This window comes from Geospiza fortis, unplaced genomic scaffold (genome assembly GCF_000277835.1).
Source record: "Geospiza fortis unplaced genomic scaffold, GeoFor_1.0 scaffold171, whole genome shotgun sequence".
In the NCBI taxonomy this organism is placed as follows: Eukaryota; Metazoa; Chordata; class Aves; order Passeriformes; family Thraupidae; genus Geospiza; species Geospiza fortis.
The window spans coordinates 8,475,946-8,497,620 of record NW_005054313.1 but is presented as its reverse complement, the minus strand read 5'-3'; the positions used below and the strand labels follow the sequence as shown (position 1 = coordinate 8,497,620).

Below are 21,675 nucleotides of genomic sequence, written 5' to 3'. Positions count from 1 at the left end.
GGATTTCACCCACTTTGCAAAGATGACTGCAAGGTTCATTTTTGTACCCTTTTTCCTATGTACAGTGTAGAGAAATTGTGTGTCTCACACCCGTCTTCCGAGATGGTCAGATTTCTCCAGGAAATACTGGAGAAAGTGTTTGGTTCAGTGTCTTACACTCATTGCCCACCATGTGGACAGTCTGGTTTCTGTCTCTCTTAATCTCAGATTTTTCCTAGGTATGGTCAATGCAATTCAGTATATTTATCCATTCCTAGTAGTACAAATCTTCATGAAAACCTGGAATTTTTGGTAAAGGCTTCCAGCTTATTTCTGTGTCCCATTAGAAGATTTTTATTGGGTAACTGTGACTAATGCCTTTTTTCTTCTTAGCTCATTATTTTATCTTTACTAACGAAGAGTAATTTTTGTGTCTAAACATTCTTGTTTAGAGAATGCAGTTGGACATCATTCTGACAAGCTTGCAGGATCACACCCATGTAGCTTCCCTGCTTGGCTACAGCTCCCCATCTGATACCACAGAAACTGCCTCGATGTGCATCAGCTATGGAAACCTCTCTGATCAAACATATGCTGTCCAGAGCAGTCATCCAGACACTCATCTAGCTGAAATCTTAATGAAGACTCTTCTAAGAAACTTGGGATTTTATACAGTATGTACAGGCTTCATAATAATTTTTCTTTTTAAATTATAATTGATTTTTGATTTTTAAAGATTAATATTTCCCCCCTCATCTTAAGGAAATGGTGCTAATTTTGTTTATCTGAAGTAGCACTGGCACACGTATGTGTCCTTAAGTGGACTAAAGCCAGTTAAATCATCTCTAACAATAGGGTTCTGATATTGCTCTAGTGGTATTTATTGTTCAAGGTGACTTATGTAAGTGCAGCTGGTTTCATGTCAGACTATTTTATTGCTCTTGCTTTGGTTTCAGATTTTTCTGGAAGAGAAAACATAACACAAGATGTAAATAGTTTATACACAGTGTTTTTGCCAGTATAATCTCAGCCACCAGGGAACAATAAACAGACACCAGGAGCATTAATCTATTTCATTAACTTCACTATGGTGGTAACTACCTTGTAATAGAGCAGCAAGTACACGTCTTACTGAACACAGTGTGTCAGCCAGCTTGTTGTTCTTAGAAAGTGTAGGGGAGCATGGGAGCAAATCACTGACTCAGCTTTTTAGTCAATCAGCCAGTTGAATTCAACAGTGAGAAGGAATCAGAGTTTTGGACTTCTTGGCATAGTGTGGAGCTCCTCAGCACAGGATTGGCAGTGTTTTGTTCTTCTCTCTAGACCTCCTTCAGTCAGCAAGGTGGATGAAAATGCTTCTTTTTAGGTGATAATAAAGTATTATAGTACTTGAAGCAGAATTAATTGTTATCTTTTTCCTGCTTTTGTCTTAATAGGACCAAGCCTTCGGAGAGCTGGAAAAAAACAGTGATAAATTTCTACTAGGTACATCATCCTCAGAAAACAGCCAACCTGCTCATTTGCATGAGCTTTTATGTTCCCTACAGAAACAATTGCTGGCTTATTGCCACATCAACAGTGTTACTGAGGTGCGTATCCTTATTTTTACCATTTAGGAGAGAAAAAAAAAATTGGTATTCATAAGTATCAGAATTTTGTAAGGTTCCTTTTGAAAATCTTCTGAGTATTTGAAAGCTGAAGTGCTTTAAATAGTGAACCCCTTATATGTATTTACAGAATTATTCTCATGTTTGTTTCCTTCTAGAATTCCAGCAGTGTGGCACTGCTTCACAAGCACCTTCAGCTTTTATTGCCTCATGCTACAGATATCTATTCCCGTTCTGCAACACTGCTTAAGGAAAGCTCTTGGAATGGTAGTGTTGGGGAAAAACTGAGAGGTAACTGTCCATGGAAAAATCAGTAATGGTGGCTCTATAAACTTCAGTCACTGTTTTTGGTTAGGTTTGAATTAAAAAAATCCCTTATTTTTCCTATATCTGCATAAGTTAGGCATCCCAAGGTTCCCCCAAAGGAGGAGATGAGGTATCTACCCAGGAATGGCTGGGTCATGTTTTTGATAGGACATTTTGTATGCAGGAAAAGCACAGGTTGGAGAATGCGAGTTCTCCGTTCTGTTCAACTTCACTCCAGAATGTGAAGGTGAACAGAATACAGAATGTGCATTATTGTTTCAGTTTCATTAGCTGTAGATTTCTCTTTTTAGAAGTACAGTTGTTGTGACTACTGAGAAGTGTTTAACTAAAATAAGAGATTGATAATTAAACAAACCCATCAATTCAACCTTTATTGTTTAAGACATTCTGAGATAGCTGAGGTGCAGTTCTTTGACTTTTAAAATTGTGCTTACATAATTCCATAACCATAATTAATTCAGGTTTGGTTTTTTCTCTGCAGATGTGATTTATGTATCAGCTGCTGGCAGTATGCTCTCCCAGATTGTCAACTCACTGTTGCTGCTGCCAGTGTCAGTAGCCCGGCCTTTGCTGAGTTACCTGCTGGATCTGCTGCCACCTTTAGATCGTCTCAACAGACTCTTGCCTGCTGCAGCCCTTTTGGAAGATCAGGAATTGCAATGGCCTCTTCATGGTAAGTGTAATAACAAACATGCTTTTTATCTGAAAAATAAACAATGGCATCTATTCTAGTGGAATTTAGCTCTCCCTTTTTTTTTAAAACTGCTCCATCTCATTTTCAGTTTCCTTTATGTATTAATATCCCTTGCTGTGAAGTACTTTTTTCTGCTCTGAGTGCTGTTTCCAGTTGTATCCTTAATCTATACTTGTTTATCAGAATACAGAGAAGCGTGTATTAGACAAAGCAAGTTTTTGGGCAGAGTTTAAAAGAGCCTTTACTTCATGAACAGCTGTGCCATGAATGGTGGTGGCCTCTGCTGTGCTGTAGTTCCAGTGTTCAGCAATCTGTTTGTCCTAGCTGCTGTTTCTTCAGTTGAAAGGTTGCTGATTGAGGGGCAAATCTGCGATTAACTGGGAAACATTAACAAGATCTGCCATTAGCGTGGGGATTTTGGAATTGTTTGTGACACCTGGGCATGGGTGACTAACCTGGCACTGAATGCTTGCAGGTGGCCCTGAGCTCATCGACCCTGCGGGTGTGCCCCTGCCACAGCCTGCCCAGTCCTGGGTGTGGCTGGGGGACCTGGAGAGGACGGTGGCCCTGCTCATCGGGCGCTGCCTGGGGGGGATGCTGCAGGGCCCTCCAGTGTCCCCTGAGGAGCAGGACACGGCCTACTGGCTCAAAACCCCGCTGTTCAGCGATGGAGTGGAGATGGATATTCCTCATTTAGGTGAGCTGTTCAGTGCCAGTGCCTAATGGTCAGTGTAAATATGTGTTCAGGTGTGAAATTTCTGATGATGTTTGAATAAGTCCCTGTACTAAAGGTTTGTCTTTCAGCATTCTTGTCTATTTGTGTAGTAATACAGAAAGTTCCAAAATGGTATTTAAGGTTATGATGTCATTTATAAAGAGTCTTGGAAATGCATTCTGGAGAAAAAAATGGCAATTTCTCAGTGGAAGGCTACAGACTTCACACAGTTAATTGGAAATGTTTTACTCTTAGATGCTCAGCATTTAACTGACACTCCAGGAACTTAATTTTTCATATTAATTATTGGAAAAATCTGTTTTATTTTACTTGCAAAATGATTTCTTAATTAATTAGAAACAATACTATTAATAGCAAACTTCATTCTTTATGATCCACCAGAATTATCGACAACTCAGCAGTGGTGTTCCAGTCATCCCTTCCTATCTGAATGGGGCACTTGCTTCTTTGCACCCTGCTCCTCTCAGTTCACATCTCCTCCTCCCTCTGGTTCTGAGTAGGCCACTTCAAGACTTAAAAAGAGTGTTTTAAAATGGGTCCAGGCAGCTTGCAAGTGCATAGCTGTGCAGTTCAGGTAGAAATAATGATACAGATTTACGAAGAATTCTTGAAGAAGAGCTGGATGATGCTTTTAAATCTTCATAGGTTTTATATAAATTGTCTTTTAAGTCACTTCCCTATGTAAGGTGAATTTGTGGAAGGATAATGACATGTCTTGATTTTTTTCTTTTTTTTAAACTAAGAGGAAGGTCAGAGGTGGTTTAAATGCTGTTAGATAGGTGTGTCTAATCCTCAACATTTGCAGAGTTTAATTTCTTTGGTATTTCCCTTCTGTTAGATAAATGCATGAGCTCCTTGTTAGAAGTAGCCCTGTCTGGAAATGAGGAGCAGAAGCCCTTTGATTATAAGCTGAGACCGGAGATCGCAGTCTATGTTGATTTGGCCTTGGGCTGTACAAAAGAGCCAGCAAGGAGCCTGTGGATCAGTATGCAGGACTATGCTGTCAGTAAAGGTAAGGTGTTGAAAATACCTGTGTATGTTGAAAGCAAGTTAAGTGCTCCAGCTACACTCCTAGCATAATCCTGCATTTTCTCTGGCAGCGATTTTTAATTCTACAACATGATAAACTTAATTTACTATTATGTTCCGTGCTCTTCCTTTTGCTTTTCCTGTTACTTACTTTTGACACTGATTTCAGTGCTTGCCAAACATGTAGCTCAGTGTTGTTTTCCCTCTGAACTGGTAAGAAGAAGCTCTTGTTTGCTTACTCAGTTGTTGGTTTTTTCTATTTTCTGAGTAGAGCAGGGTAAAACTTGCAATTAGAAAGAAAAATTAAAGGGGATGAGATGGGGGAAGGCAAAATAACTTGCAAAATATTTTAGGAATGGAATGAAGGGGTAAGTCAGCTTTTGTTTTTCAAGTCTCTGGGAGGCTGGTCCTACAGTAGTAATAGTTTTTCATGCTTATTGCCTGTAATGTGGATTTCCTGCTCAGTCTTTCCAGGTTCCTTTTATTGAGATCCACTGAGCATTGTAGTTGTACTGTAACTGCTGTATCCAGAAATAATTTTCTGTAGCTCTGGCCAAGCTGAACCAGATGGAGAAAAGAGAAAATGGTATTGTGTGCCTGTGGAGAACAACACAGGGACTTCTGTTACAGGATTCCACAGAAGTGGGAATTTCAGTAAAAACAGTGCTGGTTGTCTACTTGCAAAATCTGAGTCGAGTGGGCTGATCTGTACAATCAGGCTGTGGAACTGGGTTCCTTAGAAGTTGATATGGGTCTGCCCTGTTCAGCTGACTGAAAGTTGTATGCTGATGTTAGTAGAGTGTCACAGGCAGTGCCGTGGAGCTTGCTGAGGAGCAGGTGTTTTAGACTAGACTTTCCTATGACCAGCTACGTTTTATCATTTCTACAGCTGTTCACAAGGATTTATAGATAATATTTAACACAAAAGTATACTATGAACTTATTTGTAAACATGAGGGACAGTAATTTTTTATTTCCCCATGGAGAATTGTGGTGCTTTGTGAAGGTTTGCCTGGCAGTTCAGTTACGTCATAGTGGAGCAATATTATATTCATACTGGCTCTTTTTAATGTGGGGGAAACTTTTTTCAAATTAAAAAGTCAGTTCCTTAAAAAAAAAAATTAAATGGCTGAAGATATTGAATACAACATTGAAAAAAACAAGTATTTCTGTTTTTTGGGAATGGTAGCCAATTTTGATAAATCATTTCTCTTTTCAGATTGGGATACTGCAACTTTAAGTAATGAATCCCTCCTAGACACTGTGTCCAGATTTGTCCTTGCAGCTCTTCTGAAACATACCAGTTTACTCAGTCAAGCTTGTGGTGAGAGCAGGCAAGTAACTCAAAGCTGCTATTAAAAGTTCAGCTTGACTTTTTGAAAGGAAGTTTGTGTGATTTTTTTCTGGCTTGGATGTGGTTTTCTGTAGGTACCAGCCTGGTAAGGCCTTGGCAGAAGTTTACCGCTGTGTATATAAAGTTCGGAGTCGCTTGCTTGCCTGCAAGAACATGGAGCTTATTCAGACCAGGTCATCCTCCAGAGACAGATGGGTAAGGCTCTCAAAGTACATCTCTTTGCAGTTCTTCTGGCTTTACTGGCTATTTAGAAAATATTACATAATTGCCAGTATTTTTTTCTATCCTGCTGTAAAACCTTCACGAGTTTCCAAATGAAAATGGGCAGGGTATAATTGGGAATCCATTAATCTGGAGTATGTGATATTAATTCAGTTAAAGGAAATGATTGGTTGGCATCATTTGACCCAAGCCCAGCCTCGAGCCTGGTTTTCCCTCTTCCCTCTTCTTCTGGCTGGGCCACAGAAGCCCTACAGTTTAGCTGGAGATAGCTCAGCTATGTTGGGCAGGCCACAACTTTGTCTGGCTTCCATTCCTGAATCCAGCTGCATTATCTGGGCCTCTGATCTCTGAACCTCTCTTTTCCCTTTCCTTGCCTACCCCTTCTTCCTTCCTCCATGGCCACATTATCTTCTTAGTCCTAGCATTACTTTAGGGCAACTTGTCCTTGTCAGTCCTGTGTGAATGTCTGATATGAGAGCACTGGGCCTGAAACTGGAAACTTCTGAAAAACTTTTTTAAGCCAGATCAGCATTAATGATGAAGGTGTTCAGTGAATTACAGGGCTGGGACCTGTTTGGCGGTACAAAGTAGTCCTTAAAGCAGGTTTCTCTGATAGGATTTTTAATTGTGGTTTACAATCTACAAGCAAGATATTTTTAATGAACAAAATTCTCGTGCAGCATCAGGATTAAGAGGCTTTTTAGCTGTATTGTAAAGCATTAGTGGTGCTCTTAAAGATAGTGTAGGTATGTCTCCTACTTTTGGTTAATATTATAGGGATGTGTGTATCTTGCTCACTTCCTTTCTCAGGGTAGGGGTTTAACATATTTGCAAGAGGCTCAGCACTTTGAAAGCATTGGGTGTGCATGCAATAAGTTCTGTTATTCCCAGAAATCCTCAAACTTAAAGATGCAATACAGCAAATCTGATATATGCAGTAGATTTGTTGCTTTAGATTTAATGACATTGGGAAAAAGTACCTGGTTTGCTTTTACACAGTGTACCCAGGCTTATGGTTTCTAAGGGCCTTGGTGCTGAAGTGTCAAAAGTTTGACTGTAGAGGGTAAGTAAGCATTACAAGGAGACATTTGTCTGCAGATAATCTGAGTCACAGTTACAAAAGGAAAATTAAATTTTCCAACTTAACTATTTAAAACCTTGAATGTAAACAACTGTCTTCGTTGTATATTTCACACAGTATCAATGCCTGTATCCTTGTACATTCATCTTTCATTTTGGTGAGAATTTCACTTCATGTGTGTAATTTTTTTAATCAAGATGCTAGATAACCAAGAATCTGCTGATGTTGATACTCAAGAACATTCTTTTACTCGTACAATTGATGAAGAAGCAGAAATGGAGGAGCAGGCAGAACGTGACAGGGAGGAAGGACACCCAGAACAAGAAGATGAAGAGGAGGAAAGAGAACATGAAGTTATGACAGCTGGGAGTAAGTACTGGTTATGTATGTAAATAATGCCATGTCCTTTGGAAGGACAGTGTCTTCTTCACTCTGAGGTAAAACTGAAAAATTATTTAAAAGTTTATGAAAGATCTGTCTGCATAAACGTTTTGAGAGGTTTATTTTTATACAATGATGTAGTGTTTTTTATAGTGCAGGTAAGTTTTTAGATACAAAGGAATGTGAATACTAAGAGAGTTCACTGCAATTCAGGGCATATGATGTATACCAGCACTTCTGTATGCACTGTCTCCAAAATACTTGGTTTCATCCTGTTTTCTCTGAAGTTCTTGGCATTAGATCTCTGAGTTTTCATCAGTATTTAGATACAGAATTTTGGATGTGTCTTTATGTGTTGTTGTTTTATGCTTTGAAGGGTAATGTTATTCTGAAGTTTGGAAACCAAACTTTTGATAATAGTGGACTGTGTTGGAATTCACTTGTATCTTTGAATATCTCTGCTCTTAAAAATGTGGAGATTTCAGTCTGAGTTTGGTATTTTTAACAGTATTTGCCATATTTTCTCCTGCACTTTGTGAACATCTTGTTTAATCTTCAGAAGATAGCTTGAAGAAGGTGAATTTATCAAACTGTTACACTGATTGGGGTTTGTAGTCCAGCTTGATGAGGTAGTTAATCCTTAATTTTTTCAGTTTCAGTAAAGCAACAGACAGTCACACAAGGTTGTTTTTTTCTCTCTGTGTGAACTGAGTGTTGTCCAAGACAGCATTTGTGTTAGCCTTGGAACATTTCTGTAGGATGCATGTAGCTTAAAAAATGAAATTGGCTGACTTGAAATATTTTCCATTGCTGCACAATTTTCTTTTCCAAGTATTGTTCATATGGATACTGCTAAAATGTTCATCTTTTTCCTGTCTCTGCTGTCATCTCCTATTCTGCTGACAGTTTCCCATTAGGCCTTCCACTCCCATTTCTCTTTGGGACCTTATTGACCAAAATGTATGTTACACCTTCAGTTTTATAGAATGTGTCATTCCATGGAGTGCAGTGGAGCTGAAGTGCACATCCATGAGCTGATTTGTGGTTCTAAAAGACTTACACATCACCTGCTCAGTACAGGCAGTATGTTTGGCTGCTTGATTTGCAGTTCTTCTGGGCAAATGCTCAGAGATCTCAAATTCCACCTGGGCAAGGCTTCTGGGTACAATAAAGGAAATGTATCCAGAAACATTCAGACAGACAATAGTCTTACATGCACAGATAAGTAGGAAGATGATGACTCTCTCACTTGTGTTCCTAAGGGATGCTGAACCTGGCATGTGGAGTTCTATTCATATCAGTGAAGGAAGTATTTGGTTTTACCTTTGCCTTTCCAAAGGGGATCTGAATCTTTAAAGTGATTAAACCAAGAGAACTTTAGTTCTTTGGACATAGATGAAGAGGGCTCTCACACATACTCTTTAGAAGAACCTGACCCTTAAGACTACAGCAGAATTAAGTAAAATGTAGGCTAAGAATTTTGATAGGGTCTTCATTGTCCTGCCCAAAGCTAATAAAAGCCTGAAACTGTTCCAGTGTCAAATTGGAGATATTCTGAAGTCTACAGTACAGATTTACAGAAGCATTATTTTATATACATCTGCTGAAAGGCAAACGTGAAATAATCTTTCTCTTTGATACTATTGAAACATGAGTTGGGTTGCTGTAAGATGCTGAAAGAGTTTTGGTGTTCTGTCAAAGTGCATTGTCCTTCATTGTAAAGTTAACATTGTATAAATGCTTCATTTAACTTGTTTGCATGACTTCTTTTATGGCACTCTATTAGCATTGTATTCTTTTACTGTTAGAAAAACATTAGTTGTTCTTTATAGTGGGGCAGTTCTTGGCCCAAGATGTAGATGAATATTTTATTCTCTGTGGCTTTGTCTAGAAGCTAAGACTTTCTTTTTGTGTTGCATATTACAGAAATATTTCAGTGTTTCCTATCAGCCCGTGAAGTAGCTCGCAGTCGGGATCGAGATAGGATGAGCACGGGGACAGGGACTAGAGTTGATGATCCACCTGCTCAATCCCAGCAGGAACGAAGGATCAGCACTGATCTGACAGAAGGGCAGGATGTGTACACTGCTGCCTGCAACTCTGTGATCCACAGATGTGCCTTGCTGATCTTGGGCGTGAGCCCTGCCATCGAGGAGCTGCAGAAGCGAAGGGAGGATGGGCAGCTCCAGCAGCCTCCCTCTGCTGCTCCAGAGGGCATTGGGCTCATGACCAGGTGGGCTTTGCTGACTCTTACACCATGGTTAACTCTTCTCTACTCCCATTAGAATTGATTATACAACCCCAGTTTTCCTCTGAGCATTATTGCTGTTTTATTTAGAAGAAAGTTACTGCTGAGAGCAGTGTTATGCTTCTGTTGAAAAGAGTGATTTTTCTCAATTTTTCTTGGCCATGCTAACTAAACCTGAAGGGTTTTATTCTGTGTGTATCCTATTTAAGTTTCAAAGTTGAGCTTAGTGGTAAGTAGTTCAGATCACCAAGTGTACAGACTGCATGAGGTACTTTGAAAAATTGTTCATTTTTTTTGTGTTTGGATTTTTTTTTACCATATTTGTGGTTTTTGAACCATACCAATGTCCTATATAGTAGTGTTAAAAAAAACCAACTGTGTATGTTTAAAACAAAAGATTCAAAGCCTATTATGACAGAAGGGTTGTTCATGATTGATTTTTACAGATATTCCTATCATAGGCAAGGATAAGACTTGTTGTTAGGTGTCCCGTTTTGATATTTTAAATTAAGATATTGATGGGAAAGATATTAAGATATTGAGGAGGAAAATTATATATATTCAGTACCCTTTTATTCTTTTTGCCTCTTTTTGGAAATCTAGTCCCTAAAGCACAGGTGGCTGCCTCTGTCATTGTGAAAGTGGCTTTCATCTCCAGCATATCAACTTTAGGATGCATTTTTTGGGTGGGTTTTTTATAAGTTCAGTGCTTTTTCACCCACTTACTCTGTCTCTGTTTCTTGTCCTCTCAGAATGTTTCTGTTACTCTGTGTAATACTTACGAAGGCTCTAGAGCAATCACTCATTTGAGGTTGACATTTGCTCACTTGACCAGTAAGGCTGTTAAGAAGTAACAGAATTTACTAATACCCTTATAAAATATAACTGAAGTCATCAGACCACTCTTTTCCTCTTTAATGTGGTCTTGTGATGTTCTGTGATAGTCTCCTCCCAAATAAAATTGTGGCAGCTGCTAAATTTGGCTATCTTACCTTTGTGTAATATCAGCATTTTTTTTTCTCTGTATGTGTGCACCTGAAGCAGGAGTGAAAGTCTTACAGCAGAAAGTCGCTCAATCCATGCAAACTCAAGCTACAGACTGATGAAGTCAAGAAGTGAATCTGATTTGTCACAGCCAGAATCAGATGAGGAAGGTTATTCACTGGTAAGTAAACCAGTATGATGTATTTAAGGATTGTCAATAGAATGTTTGGATGGGAAGTACATCTGAAACATTTGTTTAGCTCTGTGTTTCGGTACCTTAATTCATCATTGTTAAGAGGAAGCCCTAAAGGTAAAAAAAATTTGAAAATCTTTTAGCTCTGTCAACTGTCTCACTTTTATGGTGAGGGATGAAATGTAATTACTCTAATATTATGCACCACATATGATCACCTGAGGAAATGAGGCTTTTATTATTCTTTTAATTTAGAGCGGAAGACGAAATGTTGATTTGGATTTGGCAGCATCACATAGAAAGAGGGGTAAGTTCTCTTGTTTACATAGTGAATACTAACCTGATAAATGTTAGGAGTGTCTTAAGTTAAACTATGTTTGCAATTGCATACAGTTTATAATTACATAGCAGGTGTTAAAAGTGAGCATTTAAAAATAGCATTTAAAATAACTGTTACCCACTCTGTGTTGTGTGAACTTCTCTTGCTTTGTGGCTTGGTTATAATATTTCCTTGGTTATTACTCTTCATTCTGGTTTCTGCAATTGTAATGCTCTTTTGAAACAGGTGAGGTTTTCTGTTAAATGAGTCAGAAATCTGCATTCTGTTTTCACTCATTTGACTTCAGGAATAAAAAATTGTGAGAGAAGCTTATGTGGAATGTTCCATTCTTGTGCTAACAACAAGCTTTTACCATAAAATGTGCTTGAACCTGGAGAGCTTGTATTCAGAAGATACTGCTTTACTTTGCAACCTTTGAACACCAGCACATCTACAGAACCAAGCAGCCACGTTTTCTATTGCTCTTTGTTACTGCTTCATACTGGGGGATCTCAATGAGCTCCCTGATAGAAGGTGGTGGAGGGACTAAAAAGTCCCACTGCCATCTGGATGATGCAGAATCTTCCTGAGAATCACGACTCAGGTCTGCTGTATCTGTAAAAAGCATGGGACTGTGCAAACAGGAATGAGGTTGAGTTATGATATTCCTCAGTAAAAGAAGCCTCAATACTGTTGGGTAAGGTAAGAATTCTGGTTTAAAAGGCTTAATCGTTGAGCAGAATACTCAGAGGTTTCATGCCTTTGAAAGTCTTTTGGAATTGCAAAGGGTATTATCAGTGGCAACACTCATTAGATTTCAATATTTAATGTGGAAAGTGATGCCTTGTCCATGCATAATCAGTTGAATCAGTTGAGCAAATAAAGAAATGCACTAGAGCTGCTTTTACTGTGACAGCAGATGTATCATGGCATTCTCAGGGTTAGAAGATCTAGCAGAAGGCCTCTGTCAACCCCTGATCTGCAGAACATTCTTTGAAGTTGGCATTTTTAGCTTTGCGGTTACTCTGACACAGAACTCTGTACTTGATATCCTCTGTGTCCTAAGAGTAGCCTAGGAAGTATTCTTGGATTAGGTCTCAGGTACAATATGTCTTATGAATTATGGTTCCTGGACTCTGTTGCTTAGGCCAATGTTATTTCATCACAAGCCTCAGGAAGTGAGGAATAGTGCAAGAGTAGACTTCATCAAAACTTTTATTACAGCAGGAAGATTCTCTACCAGGTCTGAACACTGAGAAGAAACAGGTAAATATAGTGAATCTGTCCAGAACCTAAAAAAACACTCAGACAGCTCATTTGCAAACTGAACACTGTCACAACATGTAGCGATGCCACTGTTTTGGTACTGGAAGATTTCCTTGGGAATTAGCACACAGTAATGCAAGCTTGTCTGCTTGTGCTGGGTGATACATGTGCCAATTTCGGTTGATAACCAGTGCCAGAGTCAGAGAATGCAGGTGCAGAGAATGCACCTGTAGGAAAACATTCCTCGTACATCTGTCAAGGTCAGGAAAAGATCTACAAATACTTGTGTGATAAATGGATGGGCTGTTCAGCTCAGTGCTTTTTATGGTCTCTTGTGTCTTGTGACACGTCTGTTTTGTGAATCCTAGTTATCTCCCAGAGCTGAAGCATGTCCCAGTGTTTGGTGAGGGTGTAACTTGCAGCTTTTTTGGATTGTCCACCCCTTGTCATGTGGCCAGCACAGTGCAGTGGCAGCTGTGGATGTTTGGTGACTCCCCTTCAGTTTTATCTTTATTCTTGCGGTGTGCTGTGACTAATGAAGGAGATAATACTATGAGTTCCTGTGGTCGTTTCGATGAGTATGGAAGGAAAAGCATTCTCTTTTAACTTCATTAACATCATAGCCACTCAGTCCAATCTTTATTCTAATTTCCTTCTCAAATTATTCTGTCTATTCAGAAAGAGAACTGGGCTATTCCTGCTTCAGCCTGAGGATCCTTTGAGTATCTTGTTCCCTGCTATTATTCAGTTATTTCTTTATTAGTAAACTTTTCCTTCCATACATACAGAAAAAGTATTTTTGAGTAATTTTGCAGTAAGGGATAATGAGCAGCACATTGCACTTTTCCCCTTATATCTAAGCCCTTTGGTTTTTCTGTTGCTTAGATTATTTTTTCAGTTTTGCAGATCCAGAGAGTGTGCCTGCAGATGTTGTACCTGTTGTGTACCGTGCCTGTGAGGTGCTGTACACCGTGTTTTGTGCACAGCAGTAAGGAAAGCACAGCCAGCAGGGCAGTCACAAACAGCTACAGATCAGTCAGAGTCCTCCACTCTTGGCTTTTTATCGTCTGCAACTTAACTCAGTGAATTTCAGTGTACTTGTGTCTACTGCTGTGCCTTACTAACACAGCTGGGGTACTCCAAAAAAAGCAGCAACTTAACTGATATCCAAATGGAATTGAAATATTTTAGTGTACCTGTAGTAATGAATTCTGCCTTTGAAAACTGACAAATAATGCTTAAGGAAGGGACTTGAACCTACAAGCCAACATGAGTGCATACAGCTGTGCTACAGGGGATTATGTCTTTTTTCCTTAAAGGTGAAGAATTTAGTAAGATTGATATCTAGGCTATATTCCTGCCAAACAAGAGTAAATATTTTTTCCACATGCCTTGCTGCTTGGTATATTGTATTAATTCAGATGAGACTGATTGTTTAAGTCACAATAATATGAGGCAGAGATTTTATGAGTATGTTACCTTCTGTTTCAAATGTGTGCTTTTGTCTTCTGCTTCTTGTGTGGTGTAGTGTATTTACTCCTTTTTGGCCAGTTGAGCCCCAGAAAAAAGAAGAGCTTCAAGCAAGTAACTGATGGCATGTTTATTTTTTGTCTCTATAGCTTCCCTACATAGCTTCCTTTGTTCTATAAAGTGTGCATTGCAGCTGTGCCACATTCATTTAGAAAGCTCATTATTACAAGCTGGCTTATAAGGACAAGTAAAGTTCCTGTTTTACTGTAAGCTTCAGGTTTATTCATCTGTGCAGCTCTGTTCATGTGATTGTGCAGGCTTCTGGAAGTGCTGTACTGCAATCAATTCTGTGTGATTGATGTTGCACAGAATCAAGCTGAGCTCCAATGTAGTCACATATTTGATTATTCTGCTGATATGTAGTATGTTCAAGAGGGAAGAATTTACTCTGTGCCCTAATGGTTAAACATCTTTAGGTCTGGAGTATTCTCCTTTGATTTTTGATATTTGTGTTTAAACACTCTCCTTTCAATTAAAACTTCTATTGTTCTACATTTAATCTGTAACTCGTAATCATTGCACTTTTCTCCAAATACGAAATATTTTACATTGGTTTTATATTTAAACATTCCTGCATTTTGTACTAAAACAATTAGCTAAGATGTCATAGTTTCTTCAAATATGAAATAATTTAGGGTTTTATTAATATGTGGTTGGGCTTCTTAAAAAGGTTTGTTGCCTATCAAAACTAAATTTTCTTCTGAGGTTCTGTAAACCTATTAAAGATTTCCTTTAGCTTATGATTTAAGCCACTGGAATTGGCTTTTGTTTCTTGACAAATGCTTTGATTCTGTGCTGTGGCATAGTGCAGTGTGGGGCAGGTGGAGGGGAGGAAGCTGAAGTCACTGTGGGGTGCTTAGAGCTCTCCTGCTGTACAAAGGCTGGAGGGCTTGTGGGGCTTTTGGAAAGAGCTGTTGCTCTGTAGGCAAGGTTTTGTGGACTAGGAAATGGTTTGGCTGTGCTTCCTGTAAGCAATCTGAGGCTTCATTTATCCTCTCCCCTGGGCTCTGTTCACCATGCACTTGCCAGGAAACTGCTTCCTACATAAAACCGAATGTTTTAGCACCTGTTTGTTCTGTTCTGGCTTACTTATGTTTCTCACCAGCCACTTCCCCATGTAACTTAGATTTTAAAAAAAAGCTTTAAAGCAACTATTCTAACAATTGATGTTAAAATTAGAGTAAAGGTGATCTTTTTTTTTTTTAATATTATTGCCAGGTGTCAATTGTAAAATTGAGTAACAGAATTTCTTTACATTTTTTCACAGTAAAGGTGATAAAATAGGTTGTTCTCTGTAAACCATGTAGTCTTACTGTGTTATGTAAAGCAGCAGAGATTAGGAAATTAGATTGCACTTTGAAAAGAAGTGTTTGAACATGATCTTTGCATTATCCAAAATAAACTTGAGTCTATATGACCTAAGTACTGTGACGGCTCTTCCTGAAGCCATAACTGTCTGCTTAGTAAGGAATACTATGGAAATGCACGTTGACACTATTTACTGAAAACAGAATGGGATGTGAAGAGGTTTTCATCATTCCTAGCCCTGACAATTAAATTTTTGACAACTAAGTGAAGGTAACCTGGTTGACAAAAGAGAAGCAAAGTTCACAGGATTTTGAATTTGTAAATTGCATGAAGGTGCAAATTGTGACCTGCACGTGCTGACTCATTGGCAGAGTAACAGCATTTTGCCTTTACTTCAGTAAAAAGTTATGTAGCTTGCTAGGAAAGTTAGCCCAAGTTCAAAACTGCTGTGTTTGTCTTTGCTTGTTCCTGTGAGCAGCTGCTGTAGGGAGGCAGCATTTAAAGGAGGCCCTGTAATTTGGATCTGGCAGTTACCATTGGAAATCAGGTTTACTGTTGAAAGCAAGCTTTGGACAGATGAATTCCTATGACTTTGTGTGACTTTTCTCTGAAAATGGCTATGTTTAATAATGTTTGAAGCTGATACCCTGAGAAAGATGTTTAAAACTGAAGTAATACAGATTTCTACGAGTACTGTGAGCAGGTTGTGATTCTCCAAATTATAACTTACTGTAGACAAGGTAGATAAATATTTAAACATTTTTTGTACGTTATGTAAATTATTCAAACTAAAATTTCAAAGCGAGTGTAAACACAGTTTAGGTTTCCACAGAGGTCTCCAGACACTGTCTCTCTGTACAGATGGGAAGTTCTTCTGAGCAGGGTGTGCCCTCTTGTAATACTTTGCCTGGCTCCAAGTGGGCAAACAGCACTTACAAAAGGAGGAAAATACTGACTGATGCTTACCAATTGACTCCTAATGAAGTTACGGCTTGAGTGGCATGGCACTCATTTGTGCCAGGGAGAGAGTTCTAGCAAAACTCTCTTGGAAATTGGATCAAACCTATGGTGATAAATTCCAGTGCTGCAGAATGGTGACTGATGCTCATTTGAAGAAGTCCATTTATTAGTGGTAGTAAAGTTTCAGGTAATGACATACTGATGATAGGAAATACTTGAAAACAGACTTGTGAAACTGCCGGATAGCAGAGATCTAACCCTTATTCTAGATAGTGTTTTAAGAAACATGTATCTATCTTGAGTCAAAGTTCTCTTTAGTCTAAAAAAAAAATTCTGTTCTCTTCTGCAGTCATGAGTTCTGTAAATATTTCATTCAAAATAACATTGTGCTTTTTCAAAACTATGAAACACCGTGGCTTGATTAAAATCCACTCTTGCTTTATATGTTTAAACCTCAAAGGAAATATTCAAGTGCATAAGTTATGTCGGTAGAAAATCTTTTCTCTACTGTTATGTCATTTAGCTGCAAAGCATTTTTTATTCAGTGTTCCAGCTTTAAGCTGAGCAGTTTGAGTGGCTTCTTTTTGTTTTTTTTTTTTTCACATGGCAGCTTGTTACAATAGTGCTGAACATTTGAAAGAAATACAGCCTTTTCTTTAGGGAAATTGCTGTAAATTTAAATCGAGTGTTTTGCTCTAAGTTGCTTAATGCATGGTATAAATAACATGAATATTCATTTTCCACCTGTGTCAGTAGCAGCAGCTCAGTCTTTACCTACTGCCAAGATATGTTACCTGAATTGGAGTTGATGAGACTTCCTTGTGTGTATCTTTAGGAGCAATACACAGTCAAATGGAATCTCTGAGTGACTCATGGGTTCGACTGAAACACAGCAGAGATTGGTTATACACATCCTCCTACTCATTTGTTGAGTCCGATTTTGATCTCTCAAGATCCCTTGGAGTTCATACTTTGATTGAAAATGCTGTCAGTTTTGTAAGTGGAGATGTTGGAAACTCCCCGGGATTTAAGGAACCAGAGGAAAGTATGTCCACCAGTCCACAAGCATCAGTAATTGCAATGGAGCAGCAGCAGTTGAGGGCTGAGGTAATTTTCAGTATAACAGCTCTTCTTATTCTTCATACATTATGCTCATTCTAGGAATTTTTTTTGAAACAGTGTCCACATTCTATCTATTCAATTTTTCCTTCTTTTCTGTTAAATATCTTAATTGGAACTGGGAACGTTATGCAAACAAACTAAAACAAAACTGAAAGTGTTCCCTTTAAAAAAAAATATGTGTGGGAGAAAACAATGACCTCATTCACCTTTGCTTACAGTTCAGTATAATCCACTTTCCATTTCTAAGGGTACTGGCTACTTAGTTAATATTGTCTTTTACCTGCCTTTATTTTTAGCTTCGTCTGGAAGCACTTCATCAGATTTTGGTGCTTCTGTCAGGAATGGAGGAAAAAGGCTGTGTGCCATTAATGGGAAGCCGCCAAGTACCAGGATTTCAGTCTTCTTCACTACTTACTTCTGTTAGACTCCAGTTTCTTGCTGGCTGCTTTGGTCTGGGCACTGTAGGCCATGCAGGGGCCAAAGGAGAGAGTGTAAGATTGCATCACTATCAGGTGGGTACTTCAGCAGTTTCTGCTGTTTCAATAACCCAGTGATAAAGATGTCTCAGTTTTTATAATAGTTATTTGTTTGTTTGGCCCAGGATGGTATCAGAGCAGCCAAGAGGAGTATTCAAATTGAAATCCAGGTGGCTGTGCACAAAATTTACCAGCAATTATCTGCTACTTTAGAAAGAGCTCTGCAAGCTAATAAGCATCACATAGGTAAGTGAAAAGCAGATTTGCAAACCAGATATTCTCCAATGTGCAGTGGAACACCTTGTATGTTTTCCAAGGCAGACTTTGATATTAGTGACCAGAATTCACTGAATTACCTATCTGACTTCTTTTCCTGAAAGAGAAATCTGGGTTGGTTGGTTGAACCCAGTGGCTATTATTACCTGGGTCGTTTTGGTGTTTCACTTTGAGAAACAGTGTGAAAAAAGTACAAAATGAAGTATTTCACCCAGTTATTCTTATCTTAGAGAGAAGATTCTGGTTTGAGTTTTAGCCTCAGAACATTAAATCACGAACTGGATCTGTGTGCTACTCTTTCTTGGACAATTTGGACACAAAGTTACATTGAGCTAAAGAAGAGTGCAGTGGTTCATCAGAAAGATTACTTCAAAGCGTCTGACAAAATTCACTTTTTCTTTGAAAATTTAATTAATTAAATTATATTTTAAAAATAATTTGCTGATCTTCTGTCTTAGTATTCTTAGGCTGAACATCTTATTAATTAAAAACAACTTTATTTTAATCTTAGAAGCACAACAGCGTCTTCTGTTGGTGACAGTCTTTGCTCTCAGCGTGCACTATCAGCCTGTTGATGTCTCCTTGGCCATTTCCACGGGGCTGTTAAATGTGCTGTCCCAGCTGTGTGGCACAGACACCATGTTAGGACAGCCCCTGCAGCTACTGCCCAAAACTGGGATTTCTCAGCTCAGCACAGCTTTGAAAGTAGCCAGCACGAGACTGCTGCAGATCTTGGCTATCACCACAGGGTGAGTGTCCCTTGCTTTTGGGAAACTTCATCACTGAGCTTATCAGTACCCTTGAAAAATGTGTGAGCTTTCATTAGAACAGTAAATGTTGCTCAGAAATATAAAAGTGAAGGGGGCAGGGGGGAAGAGTATTCACATTATTCATAGGAAAGATCCATGTAAGGCTAACAAATATATTTCACTTGAGAGTGTTTGAACTTGAATAGTCACAGCTTTGTGGTCTGTAAACACTGTATTCTAGTAACCCCCACTTTGCTACTTCAGCTTTGTGTGGAGGTGTGTTCAGTTGATGTGGTAAGACTCTCTGTTGCTGTGTAAAAGCAGTACTGATAATGTGAGAGTTTCTCGGAGCAGGACATAGTGCTTCTTTCCAGAATATGAAAGAATTTTCTGAGGAATGGTGCTGGACCATGGGACAGCATGCAAAGGCCTAGCAATACTTAAATATTTATTCTTACTCAGTAAAGAAAACACAAGTGGAGAAGGTGTTGTCTAGTTGAAGTGAGAGTATTGTTTGATGTTCAGTACATGCATCTTCCTTTCAGTTTTTGTACAACACGTTGTATCTACCTGCCAAATCTGTTATGTAAAAAAGCCCAATAATCCTACACCAGAAAAATCCCCTAAACCCAAACAGCACCCTCTATATAGAAATTGCAGTGGGATTATGTTTAATTAAGAGTTGTTCCTCTTTACCCTAGAAAGTACTGAAAACTTATCCTTTGACTCCAAAGGTTAGGACTGTTTTAATTTGTATTAAAACTGGGGTTAAAATAATAAAAGAATTTAAGCCTGTAATGGAGGATGGGAAAAAGTAACCTTCTGCAATTACTATTCCTTAGATTAGCTCTCAAGTACTCTTAATTTTCTTTTTGTGTGTGTACAGAACCTATGCAGATAAACTGAGCCCAAAGGTGGTACAGTCCTTGCTGGATTTATTATGCAGCCAGCTGAAGAACTTGCTATCACAAGCTGGTGTGATGCTGATGGCTTCCTTTGGAGAAGGGGAAGGCGAGGAAGGTGAAGTGGAATCCAAAAAGGCAGATTCAAATGGGGATAATGAGAAGAGAGACTTCAGAGGTAATTGTGTTACATAATTTCTGTAACAATTCTAAAATACCAGGAAACATAATAGAAGAAAGCACTGAATGGTGAGGTGCTCATCCACTCTATTGTGTATTGGTTTTTGTTGGGTCATTTTTAATTCTGTAAATTAGATTAAAGTCAACAAATGATTTTGTGCTCAGTTCAGATTTACACAGAATTGATGCACAAAACTGCAAGGATAGGAGCAGGCTGAGAGTAAGAATTACTTCATTGTGCTTGGAATTAGGAAGAGAATATAGTTTTCCTTAAAAAATTAGTTGGTGGTTGTAGTGTTTTTCATAAATGTGGTAACAGGAATTTAATTATCTAAATTAATAGCTATAGCTTTATTCAGGAAATTCTTGTTTTTGCTTTGTATTATGCAGTTTTGCAGTCTGAGTGGATGGCAAGAAGGTGACACTACTGTGTCATATGGGAAAATCCACAACAAAAGATTTCAGTATTTTCTGAAATACTGGTATCTTCACATAGCTTACAATCCCTTAATGAGCATTTTGAATTTTGGTGGAAATTGCTTTTGAAGAATTTTTAATTGTAGCTTGGTTTTAAGTGTATATATATGTTTTTGTTTTATGCTTTTAACTGTCTTCACTTTAAAGTAATGCAATGTCCAATGAATTAGTAAGGTAATTAATCAGGAGTTAGAATATGAGATCTCCCCACAGAGGTCTCCCTCCCTTACGTTGGCCCACAAAAGTTTAATGTTCTTTTCTCTCCGTGTCTTGCTGAGGAGCAGGAGTTGAGAGCGCAGCTTGGTGGGTCCCATCCAGCTAAGGTTAACAGCCAGCCACCATGTAATAACTGATCAGTGTGCTTTTACCTGCAGAACAGGTTGCTCCTGGTAACCAGGACTGCTAGTCAAGTTGTAATATTAAGGCTGTAAATGAAAACTTTTGCTTTAACTTCCTAGCTGCCCTCCGAAAGCAACATGCAGCAGAATTGCACCTGGGAGACTTTCTTGTTTTCCTGCGTAGAGTTGTGTCTTCAAAAGCAATTCAGTCCAAGATGGCATCTCCAAAGTGGACAGAAGTCCTTCTTAACATTGCTTCCCAGAAGTGTTGCTCAGGTATGATCATGTCAAAATGTGTTCCATGGTTACTTTGCATTTCTGTAGTGCAGTTCCAAAAACTAAGCCCTGTTAGAACATGTATTACACAGTGAGTTCCTAGTGAACAATTCAGACCAACTGCAGTATAGATGTACAGGGGTTATACTCTGGGCACTGGGGGCATGGAACGAGGGGCAGGCCTGAAGCTGAAGTAATTTTAAGATTATTGACACTTTGTTCCATCTTCAGGAGTTCCCTTGGTTGGCAATTTGAGGACTAGACTGCTTGCACTTCATGTACTAGAAGCTGTATTACCTGCATGTGAATCTGGCGTTGAAGATGATCAGATGGCTCAGGTCTTTTTATTTTGTTATAAACTTTCACATTTCCTCAAAAATCTGTTTAACTGCTAAGTGTTTCATAGGTTTCAAAATCCAAGTCAAACAAGGCTCAGTGTAGTTACTTGTTAATCTAAGAACACTAAATGTTTTGATGTTTATGCCTACAAAGCAAAGTAAAACAATGTAGTGTTGCTGTTGTCCTCATGTTGGCGTTAAATTGATGTGAATTGTATCCCAATGCCCCAGGTTGTTGAACGGTTGTTCTCACTTCTGTCTGACTGCATGTGGGAGAGTCCGATAGCCCAGGCCAAACACGCAATTCAAATAAAGGAGAAAGA

At 38.7% G+C, this 21,675-nt stretch overlaps 1 protein-coding gene across 1 annotated transcript in view; it reads left to right on the top strand.

The window, feature by feature from the left end:
- The window catches only part of HERC1 (HECT and RLD domain containing E3 ubiquitin protein ligase family member 1), a 69,867-nt gene that overhangs the window by 12,499 nt on the left and 35,693 nt on the right, over positions 1 to 21,675 (top strand). The window contains exons 13-32 of the mRNA XM_031055911.1: positions 432 to 653; positions 1,416 to 1,568; positions 1,745 to 1,877; positions 2,395 to 2,586; positions 3,083 to 3,304; positions 4,182 to 4,355; positions 5,592 to 5,706; positions 5,801 to 5,921; positions 7,227 to 7,398; positions 9,337 to 9,643; positions 10,703 to 10,823; positions 11,091 to 11,142; positions 17,054 to 17,325; positions 17,637 to 17,852; positions 17,942 to 18,062; positions 18,604 to 18,841; positions 19,728 to 19,921; positions 20,859 to 21,014; positions 21,246 to 21,352; positions 21,584 to 21,673. Coding sequence (XP_030911771.1) covers positions 432 to 653; positions 1,416 to 1,568; positions 1,745 to 1,877; positions 2,395 to 2,586; positions 3,083 to 3,304; positions 4,182 to 4,355; positions 5,592 to 5,706; positions 5,801 to 5,921; positions 7,227 to 7,398; positions 9,337 to 9,643; positions 10,703 to 10,823; positions 11,091 to 11,142; positions 17,054 to 17,325; positions 17,637 to 17,852; positions 17,942 to 18,062; positions 18,604 to 18,841; positions 19,728 to 19,921; positions 20,859 to 21,014; positions 21,246 to 21,352; positions 21,584 to 21,673 — 3,378 coding nt within the window. The remainder of the gene's footprint in view (positions 1 to 431; positions 654 to 1,415; positions 1,569 to 1,744; positions 1,878 to 2,394; positions 2,587 to 3,082; positions 3,305 to 4,181; positions 4,356 to 5,591; positions 5,707 to 5,800; positions 5,922 to 7,226; positions 7,399 to 9,336; positions 9,644 to 10,702; positions 10,824 to 11,090; positions 11,143 to 17,053; positions 17,326 to 17,636; positions 17,853 to 17,941; positions 18,063 to 18,603; positions 18,842 to 19,727; positions 19,922 to 20,858; positions 21,015 to 21,245; positions 21,353 to 21,583; positions 21,674 to 21,675) is intronic.